Source organism: Spodoptera frugiperda, chromosome 30 (genome assembly GCF_023101765.2).
Source record: "Spodoptera frugiperda isolate SF20-4 chromosome 30, AGI-APGP_CSIRO_Sfru_2.0, whole genome shotgun sequence".
In the NCBI taxonomy this organism is placed as follows: domain Eukaryota; kingdom Metazoa; phylum Arthropoda; class Insecta; order Lepidoptera; family Noctuidae; genus Spodoptera; species Spodoptera frugiperda.
In genome coordinates this window covers 4,288,128-4,305,117 of record NC_064241.1, presented here as the reverse complement: position 1 = coordinate 4,305,117, position 16,990 = coordinate 4,288,128, and the positions used below count along the sequence as shown (strand labels likewise).

The 16,990-nt window shown below is 37.4% G+C and overlaps 3 protein-coding genes across 4 annotated transcripts; all 3 read left to right on the top strand.

The window, feature by feature from the left end:
- The first annotated feature begins 1,503 nt into the window (after window positions 1-1,503).
- On the top strand, window positions 1,504-5,541 carry LOC118269736 (venom serine protease inhibitor-like). Of its 2 annotated transcripts, none has more exons than XM_050706792.1 (3): window positions 1,504-1,661; window positions 4,827-5,017; window positions 5,439-5,541. In XM_050706792.1, exons 1-3 carry the CDS (start codon window positions 1,574-1,576, stop codon window positions 5,472-5,474), a joined length of 315 nt encoding a protein of 104 aa, XP_050562749.1. In that variant the 5' UTR covers window positions 1,504-1,573; the 3' UTR covers window positions 5,475-5,541. The 2 variants fall into 2 exon arrangements, with proteins under 2 accessions (XP_050562749.1, XP_050562748.1); XM_050706791.1 differs by lacking the exon at window positions 1,504-1,661 and adding an exon at window positions 4,063-4,221.
- Window positions 5,542-6,510: 969 nt separating this feature from the next.
- LOC118269891 (venom serine protease inhibitor-like) lies at window positions 6,511-7,783 on the top strand. The gene is made up of 3 exons (XM_035585257.2): window positions 6,511-6,678; window positions 7,025-7,207; window positions 7,705-7,783. Exons 1-3 carry the CDS (start codon window positions 6,594-6,596, stop codon window positions 7,719-7,721), a joined length of 285 nt encoding a protein of 94 aa, XP_035441150.2. The 5' UTR covers window positions 6,511-6,593; the 3' UTR covers window positions 7,722-7,783.
- Window positions 7,784-8,283: 500 nt separating this feature from the next.
- LOC126912801 (uncharacterized) lies at window positions 8,284-14,401 on the top strand. The gene is given in 2 exon segments (XM_050706762.1): window positions 8,284-10,022; window positions 10,025-14,401. Coding segments are annotated over 2 exon segments (5,292 nt in total). The 5' UTR covers window positions 8,284-9,052; the 3' UTR covers window positions 14,347-14,401.
- Window positions 14,402-16,990: the final 2,589 nt, after the last annotated feature.

The following is a 16,990-nucleotide window of genomic DNA, read 5'->3' as shown; positions in this document are numbered from 1 at the left end:
ATTTATTTTTTGAAAATCCGGCTAAAGAACTGCATATAATAGTGACCGCTAGACCGATAAGCAGCGCTCTCTGAAAAAAACTTCAGGAGGCCCAATTCAATCTTCCCAATACCCGATTCCCCAACAACCCTTAAATTCTTAACTCACAAACGGGCGGCAATGCACTTGTAACGCTTCTGGTGTTTTAGGTGTCCATGGGCGGCGGCGATTGCTTGCCATCAGGCGTCAAAATAGTATTTTACCGGCTTATATCATAAAAAAATTACTCCAAACCAAGCGTGGACATTGTGGCAAATCCTAATGTATGAGGTTGATAGTTCAATTGTGGATTGGATGGATTTTACAAAGGCAAGCAGGTTTAAAGCATCCTGCAGCAATAGATGGACAAGCTGGGAAATTCTTCAGATGATCACACGTCTTGAAACACACCTCCAAGTCGCATTTGATGTAATATTCATTTTCGGGACAATCTGAAAAAAATATTTCATTATATTATTTTGAAATTAATACATAACTACATATTATTATAGTGTTGCGTGAGACCATCCATCCATTTAGATAAAGACACATTAACAACAATTAGGTATTCAAATTCTCAACTGATCGGAAATTAAATGCAAATCCGCAGAAGTTCTATAGATTCTAAAATTTTCATTCATGCTGAGACAACATGAGTACTTACAACACTGTAACAATAAAAAAATAAATTATGGATAGTATGAAAACATTTTAGACTATCCAATTTACGTACTACAGTGCAAATTGAGTTGCAACCATTAAATAAAAAAAAACAAAACTATGAAACGAAAATTATTTTAAAACCTAAACAAACTGGTTTAAATAATTATGAAACTCACCAAACGGTGTTTGATCAGCAGGTGCTGCAGAAATAATAGTTAAAGCAGCGATAAATAAACAAACAGGTAATATATAGGAAGCCATGATGAGAGCAACGTTAGACGAAGATACCTAAGACGGTAATGATGGCCAAAGACGTCTGACTCATTATTTATATCATCAAGTCGTTATACGAGTTCAAAACAGATCTTACCTTGTCTATACAAGTATTCTGCATAATTTTATTTTTTATTGTCTCATTGCTCTAGTAGTACAATTGGTGTAAGTGTGACTCGATAACCACACTCACCCTAGAAATCGGTTAAGCAATAGTATTATTCCTAGGCTTAAGCAAAGTAACTTTCCAATTTCTTCTTCTTCTGTACATCACTAGTTCTGTTTGTACCCGGACAAATTGTGTTATGGCGTAAAATCAAATTAATGATATCATCTAAGTAAATCGCACATGTAAATAGATTGTAGATAATTTAAAAACAGGAGTGGCCCCATGATCAACCCCTGGAGAACTCCTAAACAAACAAAGTATTCTTTGTTTTAACTATTATTATTATAACTATGTCATATCTAATCAAATTTTGGTATTAATTACAACAGTTACGGTACAAGGTAAAGTTTGAATTTATTCGATTGATAGGCCTGAAAATATAAATATCGAAGTTAAGGCCATCATCAATCATTATAGCTGTGCATATCCTTGTATAACGTCGCTCGCATTATGGCGTCCAATATTTTGTCTGTATTTTTGTTCGTCGCAGCCTTAACTATTGTTTCTGTTGCTGCAACTGAAGATCAAACACCTTTCGGTGAGTTTTTGTAATTACTAACATTTTATGTACATTTAAAAATAATATTTTGCCTATTTAACTTATTACACTTCTTCCAATTTTAAATAATTATTTATTATCCAGAAGTTAAGTGTAGATTCGATGCTAATAATTTGACTGCACGGTTGGCGCGGTGGCTGGGTGACGGCTGCCGCGCAACGTTAAGCAGGTTCGATTCCCACACGGAACAACTCTTTGTGTGATCCATAAATTGTTCTTGCGGGTCTAGATCTCATGTGTACTTGTATGTTTGTAAACGCACCCACGATGCAGGAGAAAATCTTAGTATAAGGCAAAGTTTTTATTAAATGATTACACTTTTTTCTCGTACAAAATTAAATGGACATGGAGTTAGATTTTGATAATTATGAATGTATCAGTGTCGTATAGGCTTAGAAAACAACGTTTTATTTTTCAGATTGTCCTAAAAATGAGCGTTACGTCAAATGTCAATTGGCAGTGTGTATTAAGACTTGCGACCACTTAAAGAATATGCCACCTTGCCCAGCTATTGCTGCGGGATGCTATCAACCTCAATGTGTCTGTGATCATGGCTTCCTAAGAAACCCTAACGGAGTCTGTGTGCCCATTATTTAGTTTATTGGTTATTATAGCATAGAGGATAGGTTGTAATATAGTTTCTCTTTTAATGAATTCTAATTTTTTTTTTAATTAGATTAGATTTAAGTCGTGGTGTTGAGGTAAGTTAACTTTTGATAGTTTAGTTTTTTATGGTATAGGTAAGCCCGTAAACGAGCAGACGTATCACCTGATGGTAAGCAATCGCCGCCGCCCATGGACACTCGAAACACCAGAGGCGCTACAAGTGTGTTGCCGGCTTTTTGGGGGTTAGGAATTTAAGGGTTAATGGGGATTCAGGGATTAGAAAAATTGGGGTAATTCGACCTCCGGTAACTTCACTCACACAACACATCGCAAGCATTGTTTTACGCGTGTTTCTTGTGAGACCGTGGTATCACTCCGGTCAAGCCGGCCCATTCGAATGCCGAAGCACGGCTCTCTCACACTTCATTAACTTCATATAGGTACATTGAAGAATACAGTGATATTGAGTTACTGTGACTTAGAAATACATAACTTATTAATTTCGTAATTTATTTTCTTTTCCGTGGTTATCATCATTACCATTTGCTACCATAGAATTCTATATTTATTCATTTGTTTTGTTTTTGTTTCAGGTACCAGATTTTATGAAAGATTATTAAGTGATGTAACTATGTAGATATTGATTAATAAATATTTTTTTATTGTTCCATTCAACGGTTATCTGGAAGAAATCACCATTGTGTGATAAGATCGCCTATTGTACTTAAAATATATGTAACCGAGGCTACTTAAATGTATACATTAAATAAAGCATAAATAAAGAAATAAATAAATAATTTTAATAAATAAAATTGGTTTTTCTTATACCCTATTTTTTAATCCATAACATGAGTGAAGTTAGATGCTGATTAGATTGTCGATCTTGTGATCGCATTTGTCGAGCAATTGCATAGTTTTACAAGAGTCAATAGCATTAAACCAATCGTGGAGTTAGTTCAATGTCAACTACAAATAAATTTTAAAAGGAGTTAATATAACTTAACCAACTCTGCTCTAAAAATATTTTAACGAATCTAAGGGTAATTATTCTACCAGGTGCCCATTTGACATTTAAAAGTTTTGGTAATTCAAATTAATTGTAAATTAAACGATATATTTTACAAAACAATTTAATAATAAAATAATTGGGCCCCCGGTAAGCTCACTCAACTCCGATTACTCACAACAAAATACAATGCAAGCGTTGTTTCACGATGGTTTTCCGTGTGACCGTGGTATCACTCCAATCAAGCCGGGCCATTCGTCTCCCACACTTGATCCTATATCCTAATAATACCTATAAAATGAAAATATCTATCAAAAAATACTGGCGTAGGTATCAAATTTTTTCTCATCAGGTGGAACAGTAAAAACCATACTTAGAACTGCAACGAACAAACAAAGAGGTAATATGTTAGAAGCCATTTTGCGAGCCAAGCTGACGAGCTGAACTGATAGACGGGATATATTACAATAACTATTATTTATAGTAGATTTTTATCGACCAACATCAGCCAGTACCTAGAGTACACAGACAGATCTGTGTTATAACATAAATACAAGACATAAGAAAATTATGCACGTAAAAATAGATTAAAGAAAATTAAAAAGAGACATGGTCCCAGAATCAACCCTTGGAGCACTCCTGTTTTCGTTAACAAATAAAATACTCTATACTGAAATACAACTGTGTTACGTTTAGTTATATATATAATTTATTGCAGTTATAGTACAAGGTAAAGTTTGAATTTATTCTATTAATAGGCATACAAATGTAAGTAATGAAGTTAACACCGTCATCAATCATTATAGCTGTGCATATCCTTGTATAACGTCGCTCGCATTATGGCGTCCTACATTTTGTCTGTATTTTTGTTCATCGCAGCCTTAACTATTGTTTCTGTTGCTGCAACTGAAGATCAAACTCCTTTCGGTAAGTGTTAGATCTCTTTTTTATAAATTTTGTTATTTGATAAATGATATTTGACGGCATTATGTCCGCCCATGTATCTACTTGTGCATAAAGCTTTTTAAATAAATAAATAAATATTTATATTTGCAAATAGGTTATAATGTCAATCTCTTAAATAATAACAAGACTTGGCCGTCATTTGTTTTTCTATTTCCATTAGTATTTTACCTATAAGTATAGTTCACTTCACAATATGTCTTAGAGCTTTGAATAATTGGATCCCGATTTTTTGTACTACTATAGACGATATTATTTTAAATCTACTTGTTTCCCAATACCAAAGTTAATATTCTTATTTCGATGAAATGAAACGATGTTTTACAAATAGAATTACTCGACAACAGTAAAATTAAACTAAATGAGATCGGTATTTCTTGCCTGAATAGTATGTTATGAAGAAGTATCACAAGATGAAGAAGGATTTTTTATCAATGTACCAAAGTCATTTGAGCTTAAGCCTTTAACTGCAATAAGAAAATTGTTGAAGGCAAATCCTCCACTAACGTAGGTGACCGGTGACCTACGTGGCAGTAAACGTGTTAAGAAAATACATATTATTTTTTCAGATTGTCCTGCGAATGAGCATTATATCAAATGCCAATTGGAGGTGTGTATCAAGACTTGCGATCACCTAAGGAACGCACCACCTTGCCCATCCATTGCTCCAGGATGCTTTGACCCAGCCTGTGTCTGTGACCGAGGATTCTTAAGAAATGCCAATGGAATCTGTGTTCATATAGATGAATGTGGTCATGATGTAAGTAATTGTTATAGAGACTTTTCACACTGTTTTATCGTAACATTGTTCTCAAATATATACACCATAGATAAATGATCAAATTATGTATCAGAGAGATTGTAAAAAAAAATTTTTTTAAAAGAGTAGGATGGTGTATCTTTCTTCTCCATTCGAAGCTACACTTTAGAGCAAGCACATAACTTCACTGACAGACAGACTGACGGGCAGTTCAATTAGACTTTTCAAAGGTTCTTAATTAAGGATTAATTGAAATAAATGCTTTGACTTTGATTTTTGAAAACTGAATTTTGACAATATATTTTTTTTTTGGGTCGAAGATTTATTTTATTTAGATTTTTTTTTGTGTCACCATTACCTTCTGTCCGCCCACGAAACCCGCTTTTATTTATCATTAATTTGTGTTTCATTTTTGTTTCAGGTACCGGAATATATTAGAGAATTTAAAGCTATGTAACCAATTATTTTTAAAGATATAAATGTAATGTTTATGGAGTTTAATAAAATAAATTGCACACTATAAATATTAATTTTATTGTTCTCTTATTCCTCATGTTATCAAGAGCAAACTTATTTTATGACCTTGTACAATAGGAACTTGCATAATTGGAAATATGGCTGCATGGTTGGCGCGGTAGCGCGCAACGTTTTAGTGGGTTCGATTCCCACTCGGGGCAACTCTTTGTGTAATCCAAAAATTGTTGTTTCGGGTCTGGTGGTCTGTCCAGTCTTATCATGTGTAAGTAAAATTTCCTGGAAAAGATGGAAAAACAGCAACAAACAAACAAAGAGATACTATGTAGGGAGCTATTCTGGGAGCAACTCTAGACAATAATGTCGACGACGATAATGATAGACGAAGCTATGATTAGCTACAATAATATTTATAACAACAAACTCGTGAACTAGTTAATGAAATGCTTTAAAACAAAAACTAACGGCGTCAGTAGATTTTTTTTATAAAGAAATCGATGGCTCATTTACGTCAATGGGACATAACTGCTCTTGACGTACTTCTGTCTAGTTGGCCTGTGCGTGGTTCATAGTTGATTAATGAAAAGACCCATTTAATTAAGAAGTCACAAGCAATGTTAGAATTTGAAATATTGGAGCACAAAATAATCCCAGATTTTTTTAATTCTTAGAGATACATATATAGTTTTATATATAATTCTTAGAGATTATATAATCAAAAAATCTAACTTTTAAAACCTTGACTATGGTTCCTTTACTAACACAGTATTTATTTTTACTACCCTAGCATTCTACTATCCACTCCAACATTAACTATAATAATAAAAACTTGCGGTACTAAATACTAAAAAAAAAAAATAGCCCACGCATATCAAATTATTCCATCCTACCTTTAAAGACGGTGAGTCCCCGCCAACGTAACTTAGCAACGAGTATCTTAAAAAATAAGCGATAAAAACTAAGTAGTAATGTTTACAACACACGTAGATGTTATTAGACAACAAATAAACCCGTCAAACGTCTTGTAGATATAAATAAAGAAACTGAGGCCTTTGCTTTATCATTAGTACGATTGCTATCTTCGTCTAACGTTGTATTCAAAATGGCTTCTTCTATGTTATCTGTTTGTTTATTGGTAGCAGTTCTGACTGTTGTGTCATCTGCTCCAGCTGATGAGAAACCTTTTGGTGAGTTTTTATTAATTTCATCGTCATCGTCATTAGCCTGTAACTGTTGTGCTACTAAAAAAACATACTTTTCTCAAGCGGGGAAGGTGGTTCAGACTGTTATTTAAAAAGATCCAGATCTTTTATTATCTTAAAATACGTTACGTACGTTTATTATTATTTCTTTATAGATTTTGTGATACATGTATTTATAATAGGATTCGGTTTATTCGATTTAAGTGAAAAATATAAATACAATTATTTAACAAGTGTTCATTCTCTTTTTATCTTCGTTAAAATGAAAGAAAAATAATTTCTAGAATTCTATCATCGTCTTTTAAATAGGTAGGTACATTGTTCGTTTCAGATTGTCCCGACGGTGAATATTACATCAAGTGTAGCCAGGCAATGTGTTTTCAAAAGTGTGACCACTTGGTAAATCTACCGGCTTGTCCATCTCTACATCCAAGCTGCTATAGCCCTGCCTGTTTGTGTGATAATGGCAACTTGAGGAACTCTGAAGGCAAATGTGTGCCTAAAGAACAATGTGGTTCGTAACTAAACTCATTTAGGAAAAAATAAAGCTTTTTTAAAAAAAAAAACGTTGCCCCGCCGTAGGATTTTTTCATATGTCGTGGGTGCTTTTATAAACATACCAGTTCATATTATACACATGGCTGGATAAATGGATGCCGTGCAACGTGTAGCGAGTTCGATTCCCCCTCAGAGCAACTCTTTGTGTGATCCACATATTGATGTGATAAATGATATTTATTTTTGCAAATAGGTTACAATATAACTTTTTTACACGTCAATCTCTTAAACAACTAGATGAGGCCGGCATTTCCTATCGGACTACTCTGAGAACAAATGCTGAAACAAACTCAGAGGTCAATCAAAATTCATGTGCATGTGATGTTTGTAAAAGCATTCATGACACAGGAGAAAATCTGTGTAGAGCAAATTTTTTTAATTCATATTTTTTGGCAATTTACATAAACATGTATTTGAATGTATTAATTTGTTATTGTTTTCTTTCACAACCAGGAGTGAAGCTGGATTGAACGCCGTTGAAGACATTGAATTTGTTAATTTTGTACCATAAATAAACTTTATAACATATCAATGTTTTTGTTTCCTTGTTATAATTAAAACCGAATTAATTAGCCTTTATTGATTCTGTTACTACATAACAACATTTTGGTAGTGCATCATAATTTATTTTTGAGTACGTAACGATAAGACTTTGTTTTGAAAACAGGAAAACGTACTATATTTCAATGTGTCGCATAATAATATACATTAAGAAAAATAATTCAGGAACAAGGTTGTTGACGCACACACTCAACTACGTGCGGCGTGCGGGAGGGCGCCACCGGCGACGACGCGCGCGGCAAATGGCCGCCCGCCCCGCGCTTCCCGCGCTTCGACAGTCCGCTGTGAGCCGCGTCAACGACCCCGCGCTCGCGCTTACAATTCTTATTATATTCTTTCGTTCGTATAGTTCCTTATTGTAACAGTCCATATTTACATTATACCATAATATACAGTCCACCGTTATTATTTACTCCACCTACTGAGCTATCGTCGCAACATATGGTCCTTCTCCCATCAACGTTTGAACCGACGCGGACGCGACTTGAGAACAAGAAAAATTCAAATTTGACCAACGAATATGCAAGTCATCCAGCAGTGAACATATTTTCTGCGGTCTTCATACATCGTGTCGGCATCGAATTTTCATCGTGTTCATCGTGTATACTTCAACATCTTCGTTCGCATTTGGTGCATCGTGATTATTGGCACGGCGTCACTTACGCCATCTTAGCCGTCTTCAAACCAACGAACGAAGAATTTGGGACGACATCAACTCAGCGGTTGCAAATACACGTCTTCGGATTGTCGTCGTGCATCGAGAAACGTGAAGAATCTCCTCGACACAATCAACATTTGTGGTTTGCGGCAACATAACCGTGAGATCGTTCCAATTATTCCATACATTTTCCATAATCATCATCATCGTAGTTATCATATTTTCTTAGTTACATCCATCCATTTCATTAGTTTCATCGCATTAGTATTTTGCAAGTCATTCAAATCATTTTCTTCGGCCTCCATTGAATTTAGACTGTTACACACTGCATGTCGCTTAGGCGCCTTGAAAAATTTTCATAGCAAAGCATGCCCTTGCCTTTAGCTCAATCATACTTTTCGTAACAAATTGCCTTTAATTTTTTGCTAGGCGTTTTGCAATTGTATACGCCTTGTAAAATTTTTATAGCAAATCGCAACTTTGCATGTCGTGGCTTAAAAAATTCAACAGGCTTTTATATTTCTTTTGTTTTGCCTTCACCCGTGTTTAGCTTACAGCTTATTAAACTAATTTAAATCAAGCATGACTGATATCAAAAGCCTTATTAAGAAGCGAGCTTCGATTAAAGCTAAGCTTACGCTATTTTCCACTTATTTAAACGTAGTCAAGTCTTGCGAAAAGTTAAGTGAGACTCAGCTCATTGAAATTGAGCAGCGACTGAATGCATTCGAGAGCTTATATGAAAAATATGACACGTTACAGATTCACCTGGAAGAAGCAGTGGACGAACCCAGCGAGCAATATGCGGAACGCGAGACATTCGAGAACCTGTACTACGCGTTGGTTGCTTCTGCACGCCAGCTAGTCGGCAGCGCTCGCAAGCATCTTACGGGAGACTCCGCGTCCGAGGTGGTATCTGGTTCTTCTCATACACACAATCACTCATCTGTGCGATTACCCAAAATTGATTTACCGAAATTCTCCGGCAGCTATCATGACTGGTTAGAATTTAGGGACACCTTTATTTCCATCATACACAAGAATGAAGGTATTGATAAAATTAATAAACTGCACTATCTTCGTGCTTCGTTGAAGGGTAGTGCCTCTCTTATTATAGACAATTTAGACTTCAGGTCAGATAATTATGACGCTGCTTGGAAGTTGCTCTGCTCGAGATACGACAACAAAAGACTGCTTGTAAATAATCATGTTCAAGCACTTTTTAATATAAATAGCATCAACAAGGAGTCCAGTAAGGCATTGCGTCATTTAGTTGATACGATCAATAAAAATTTAAGAGCCTTGTCCACTCTTGATCAGCCAGTTCAGCATTGGGACACTCTTATTATTTATATCATGACCAGTAGGCTTGATCAAGTGACGAATCGTGAGTGGGAAGAGCACAGGAATTCGTTAAATGATCCTCCAACTTTAGACATCTTCATAAATTTCATTAGTAACAGAGCTGACTTATTGGAGACACTTGAAGAGTCTAGACCTTTAAAATCTAGAGCTGAAGGTGCAGGTGAGAGTAATCATAGATCGAAAGCATCGTCGTATTTTGTCCCATGTGTAAGGAGAAACACTTCATTTTTCAATGTGACAAATTTAGAATTCTGCCTGTTCAGGATAGGATTAAGAAAGCTCACGCTTCTAACGTTTGTTTAAACTGTCTTCGACCAGGGCATCATGCACAAAATTGCAAATTAGGTCATTGTAAATACTGTCCTGAAAAACACAATACTTTGCTTCACACAGACAAAGAATCTCCTCGTACACAAAACATTGTTCTTTCTGCCAATCACCTTAATACATCAAAGGTTGTATTACTGTCCACAGCGGTCGTGAAGGTGTCAGACGCTGCAGGCAATCTTCACGATGCCAGGGTGTTGCTGGACAACGGAAGCACGGCGAACTTCATATCTGAAGACTTCTGCCGCAAGCTACGTATCCATATTTATCCCGTTAAATCTAATGTGAGGGGCATAAATGACCAGGCATCAGCTTGTTCACATGGCTGTGCAATTCGATTAAAGTCAGACCATAGTAATTTTGAAGTAGGACTAGATTGCTACGTCATATCTAAGGTGTCATCATCCATTCCTAATACATATGTTCATACGGATAACATCAGTTTACCTAGCAACATAGTTCTTGCCGACCCTGACTTTTATACTCCGTCTTCCATCGACATCCTTGTCGGAGCGGAAATATTTTGGGGTATCATAGGCATGAATCGCATTACACTAGGTAAAAACATGCCCACATTAGTTGAGTCGAAATTAGGTTGGCTCGTAACAGGCGTTTTACAGCAACCTAATCATTCATCCCCTAACATTTCTTCCTTTGTAACTCTTACAGATGACTTACGGGTGGGCCTGAATCGCTTTTGGGAGCTAGATTCAGTAGATCCAAAGCACAAACAGACATGCGAGGAGCGATCCTGCGAAGACATTTTCGTAGAGACCACATATCGTGATTCGGATGGACGGTTTGTTGTTACAATTCCTCTTAAAGAATCACCCGACGTGTTAGGTGACTCGTATTCAATGGCCAAGCGTCGCTTTCTTTCACTTGAACGTCGTTTGGCCAAAGATACTCACTTAAAGCAACTTTATGTCAGCTTCATGACTGAATATATAGAGTTAGGCCATATGTCTGAGTATAGTCACCTTAACACTACGTCTTCTTACTCTAATTACTTACCTCATCATGGAGTATTGAACGAGTCAAAGTCTACAACCAAACTTAGGGTTGTCTTTGACGCTTCGGCTCGTACTACCACAGGTAAGTCGTTCAACGACATACAAATGGTGGGTTCGCCTCTCCAAGACGATTTATTGTCCATATTGCTTAGGTTTCGTCAACATATGATAGTCGTTAGCGCAGACATAGAGAAAATGTATAGAGTTACTCTTGTGAACGACATTCATAAACCTCTGCAAAAGATCCTTTGGAGAGCAGAACCAACTCATCCCCTAAAAACGTATACGCTAAACACAGTGACGTATGGCACTGCTTCAGCACCATTCTTAGCAACCAGGTGTCTCATGCAGCTTGCTCGAGAGTGTGATGATCCATCAACGCGCTCTACAATAGAGCATGACTTCTATGTCGACGATTTTTTGTCAGGGAATTCATCTGTGGTAGAGACGATAGACAAATGTCAAAAGGTCCTTGCTGTTCTTCAAACTGGTAGGTACAATCTACGCAAATGGCAATCCAATTCATGTGATGTACTGAAGGCTATTTGTGGAGATCAGGTTACCTCTGATTTCGTCATCCTTAGCGAAAATGAATTGTCAAAGACACTAGGGCTAAACTGGAGGTGCTCAACAGACACATTTTCCTTTGCCATCAATGTCACTCCCAGTAACAACACTACGAAACGTCAAATCTTATCGACAATTTCCCAAATATTTGACCCTATTGGCTTGGTTGTTCCTTGCATAGTAGAGGCTAAAATATTAATGCAGCAGTTGTGGCTTACGGGTTGCTCTTGGGATGAACCCGTTTCTGAAGAGATTCAGCATACCTGGAGTGAATTCACACAGACTTTACCTCTTCTGAATAATTTTAACATACCTCGGTGGGTTCTTTGTGAGTCATTTAATTGTACTTCGTTGCAGTTACATGTTTTCACTGACGCCTCTGAAAGAGCATACGGTGCTTGTGTGTATGTTCGAAGTGTATCGGAGAACGGAAAGGTTCACGTTCATCTTCTAACGGCCAAAAGCAAAGTCGCTCCAGTCAAGTCCACAACCATTCCCCGCCTCGAACTCTGTGCAGCATTATTGGGCTCACGTCTTTATAATAAGGTCCGTCAGTCATTGACTTTGGAATTTGAGGAGGTATACTTCTGGTGTGACTCTACTATAGTGTTGGGCTGGTTGTCTACGTCCCCAACGCAGCTTAAGACGTTTGTTCGCCATAGAGTTTCTGAGATACAGGAAACTACTGCGGGAAGGTCTTGGCTCTATGTTCCCTCTCTTTTAAACCCCGCAGACCTCGCTTCGCGTGGACTCAGGGCCGACAAACTACTGTCGTCTTCGTTGTGGTGGTCAGGACCTCCATATCTTCTTGAAGGTACATCTTCTTGGCCACAATTTCCAAATTCAAATCATCATGACGTCAATCTTCCTGAAACAGTTTCTTGTCATCATGTTGACGTCGTCAATAAAACAGATAATCTTATAAGTTCGTTATTTCCTAAATATGCATCTAATCTTAACAAATTACAACGTATGATTGCATACGTGTTACGATTCTGTAATAAGTGTAAGAAACAGGAATCTGCCTGCGGTTCACTCTCTTCTTCAGAATTAAACAATTCTTTACATCTTCTTTGTAGATTATCTCAACAGGATTCGTTTTCTGAAGAATATAATTTGTTGTCAGCAGGCAAACAATTACCTGCTAAAAATAAACTTCTCTCCTTGTCTCCATTCTTTGACACTAAATCTAACTTAATTCGTGTGGGGGGCAGGTTGAGTAATTCCTTTTACGATTACGATGTTAAGCATCCAATTCTCTTATCTAGTTCTCATATTATTTGCAAGTTGTTATTCAATACGTTTCACTTGCGTCTCTTGCATCCAGGACCACAGCTCTTACTTGCTACGATTCGTCACCACTTCTACCCTATTGGGGGCAGGAACTTGGCGAAGAAGGTCACACATCAATGCGTGAGATGTTGTAGGATCAAGGCAAGCACTATCCAACCTATGATGGGAAATCTTCCAGAGCAACGCTTGCATCTGGAATTTCCTTTCTTAGACTCCGGTGTCGATTATGCTGGACCTGTCATGATAGCTGATCGTAAAGGACGAGGGTGTAGACTCATTAAAGCCTTCATTTGTGTTTTTGTGTGTCTGGCTACCAGAGCCGTCCACCTCGAACTTGTATCGGACCTCACGAAGGAGGCTTTCCTGGCTGCCATGAACCGCTTTATTGCTCGAAGGGGGAAGCCACGTAACATCTTTTCCGATAACGGTACAACGTTTGTCGGGGCTTTCAATGAGTTGGCTAACTTGCTATCACAGGACCTGAACTTAAGCATCATTGATCCGGGCATTAACTTCTCCTTTATCCCTGCGTACACTCCTCACTTCGGCGGATTATGGGAGTCCGCAGTTAAATCTACGAAGCACCACCTCAGAAGAGTTCTAGGTTTAACAAACCTTACTTTTGAAGAGATGGCAACATGTCTAATTCAAGTGGAGGCTATCTTGAACTCCAGGCCTTTAACTCCGCTTTCCAACGATCCTTCCGACCTTACACCTTTAACTCCAGCACATTTCCTTATTGGACGATCACTTGTTATGTTGCCTCATCCACAGATCGAGAGTACGAACATCACCAATCTGCAACGGTTTCGACGAGTTGAATACTTGAAACAACATTTTTGGCATCGTTTCTCTCAGGAATACATTCTGTGGCTGCAGGAGAAGACGAAATGGCACCGATCGTCAGGAGAGCTGAAAGAAGGGACACTCGTTGTCATTAAAGATAAAAGCTTACCGCCTTTACTCTGGCTTTTAGGGCGCATCACACGGGTGCTTCCTGGCAGAGATGGCGTAGCCAGAGTCGCCGACATCCACACGCGTAGGGGTGTCATTCGGCGAGCCTTTAACACCATCTGCCCTCTACCTGTCTCTGTTGAAGACTCTTCAACGGGGGGAGATGTTGACGCACACACTCAACTACGTGCGGCGTGCGGGAGGGCGCCACCGGCGAAGACGCGCGCGGCAAATGGCCGCCCACCCCGCGCGCCCCGCGCTTCGACAGTCCGCTGTGAGCCGCGACAACGACCCCGCGCTCGCGCTTACAATCTTATTATCTTATATACTTTTCGTTCGTATCGTTCCTTATTGTAACAGTTCTTATTTACATTACAACATATTATACAGTCCACCTTTATTATTTACTCCACCTACTGAGCCATCGTCGCAACAAGGTTGAAAATTAAATTGATTAATATATTTTAAGTTTTCCTTATAGGTATTTGTTTTGTAAAATCTAATCGTTTATGTAACTATAAATAAAGAAACTGCCAGTGTTTCCTGATCAATATTATGACTGCATGGTTGGTGTGGTGCCTGGGCAATTATACCATTTTAGTATCTAATATTAGAGTAATACCGTATTAATTGAAAACAGGAAAACCTAGGTTCGAGGCTAAAACTTCAAATATAATTTATAGGTAATTAATTTATTTTGGTCTTGTTTATATACACCAGTAGGTATTATTCCAGATGAGATAATGTAAATACTCCCTTAAAAATATTCGAATTATAATGTACTAGCTTTTTCCCGCGACTTGGTCCGCATGGAATAATAACTTCTGGCATTTGGGTTCCCTACACCCGTACTTGCACTTGCACCCCACGCGCACCCGTACCCGCACCCGCACACGCATCCCCACCCATACCCGCACCGACACCCGCAATCGCACCCGCACTCGCACCTGAACTCGTACCCGCACCCGCCCCGGCAACTAGATAATACTCAGGCACTAATGCATTTGTGAGGATTTTGATCATTGATATACATGATTTTGAAAACCTGTACCAAATACATAGTTTATTACTGTTTAACTCAGAACTAAGTTAACTTCAACTGTATAACACAGAACTACAGTTGTACAGTTTGTGACTTCCACTAATTAAACGTAGTTATTTCCTCTGTAGACTTCATAAATAATAAAACATAATGCAGCCTTCACTAGCACATTGCTGTGTAGAACAGAATAATGAGAATTCTGACCTGCATATGTGTACCTAGTTATTCTAAACTTTCTAATGCATTGGAACCTTAATGAAAATGAGAATTTCAAGCCTTAAGATAAATTACTAAATAATATTTTTTTTTATCTGTCTGTCTCTTTGTTTGTTTTGATGAAATCGCTGAACCGATTTCACAAGAGTTTTATGAACAGGTAGCTAGTTAAAATAAAATTGAGAGCTCTCAAGAAATATAGCTACGGACTACGGAGTTATAAACTCGAACTGTATGGCCAATTGGATAAAACTGACAATCACCAGACCAGGATATTCTTTAATCGCCATTCAAAACTAACCATCGTTTGTCTTTGCCAACGGTAGTATTATTACCAGGATATTGTAATTCAAACACCTCTGCTCACCCATTTACGAAATAACTCTTCTATGTCCTAAATAAAGCAAACTTTATATATGACATCGGCCTCATCTAGTTATTTAAGAGATTGACGTGTAAAAGTGTTATTTTATAACCTATTTGCAAAATAAATATCATTTATCATTTATGACAACGGAACGAGAGATAACTAGCATTTCATCCAAAGTAATTCTAAGCCAGCCTAGGGCATTGCAACCAAAATAAATGCTAATTACTTAGACCAGCCTCAAACAAAAACCATTTTCAAAAGAGAATGTATTTTGATCCAACAAATAACATAGTTACAGAGTATACATTTTCCTTTGTAAATAACGTAATTACATACTGTTGTACTGGGAAGGCCAAAGTAAAAACTAGACTATTATCTGCACTGTGGCATGCATTGCGCCTGACAGTTCCTAATTCCACACACGGCGAGTTATAGCTTTGTGTAAATAATTTATTTTGTAAAACTTTGTTTTGTTTTGTGACGAGAAATATTTGTGTTTTTTTTTATATGGAAATGTTCTGCTATGACATTTTCTATTCCCATGCATTGCATTACCGGCGTTCCAGTAAAATTGATTATTTCAGCTGGCAATCACTGATTGCCCGTTACTTATTTTGTTTAAAACAACTATTCTCTAATAGGTAGATTTAGATTTCAGCCACGATCGTCCCACTAGCGGTGGTGATTGTTTATCATCAGGTAACCCTGCTCGTTTGCCCTCTATTTCATAAAAAACGCATCATTAAAGCCAGTGCATTTTAATATATAGAAAAAAACATACTCGTACGTTCAAATACTACAATATCCCCAAACAACAATACAAGAAACTGGCCACAATAATAAAAAAAAAGAAACACACAAACTTTTTGCCGACCATCGGCCGTCGTAGCATTAACAATATTTCGCATTTCAGTGGAACATTTTAACCGAAACACGAAATTTTTGTGTACATTCGTGAGTGAGCCGTTTAAATATTTCGCGGTATTCATAAACAGTTGTGTAATGGCTGAGATATTTTAAATTGCTTCATGAATAGAAAAAGGAAGTCCGGAATTACGTTTATTCTGTTTTAGAGAATCGTTTCGCTTTCTCCGTGATGTTTGCAGGTGTAATATGAAAAGCTATTTGCTCTACAATGTTCTTGTTTAATGCATTTCTAGAGGATAGCGCTGCAGTTTTATGGAAGTAAAAGTTTTAGTAAAACTTGTCTTAATGTTTTTTGTGAAGTTAGTAAAACTGTTTAGTGTTAAATATCTACTAAATTAAGCACTAGTGCAATGCGGACTACCTAGCGGGTTATGGGGGCTCTGGTTCGAAAAGCGGGAGTAGGAACGGGGTGGTTTTTAGAGTAAGAGTCCGACGCTCGCTCTCGT

What these genes read in the sequence shown, in the direction of transcription:
- LOC118269736 (XM_050706792.1), top strand. Translation starts at nt 1,574, where the DNA reads ATGGCGTCCAATATTTTGTCTGTATTTTTGTTCGTCGCAGCCTTAACT. An exon ending in TGAAGATCAAACACCTTTCG is followed by an intron (nt 1,662 to 4,826) that starts GTGAGTTTTTGT and finishes TTATTTTTTCAG; the next exon opens with ATTGTCCTGCGAATGAGCAT. An exon ending in TAGATGAATGTGGTCATGAT is followed by an intron (nt 5,018 to 5,438) that starts GTAAGTAATTGT and finishes TTTTTGTTTCAG; the next exon opens with GTACCGGAATATATTAGAGA.
- LOC118269891 (XM_035585257.2), top strand. Translation starts at nt 6,594, where the DNA reads ATGGCTTCTTCTATGTTATCTGTTTGTTTATTGGTAGCAGTTCTGACT. An exon ending in AGCTGATGAGAAACCTTTTG is followed by an intron (nt 6,679 to 7,024) that starts GTGAGTTTTTAT and finishes TGTTCGTTTCAG; the next exon opens with ATTGTCCCGACGGTGAATAT.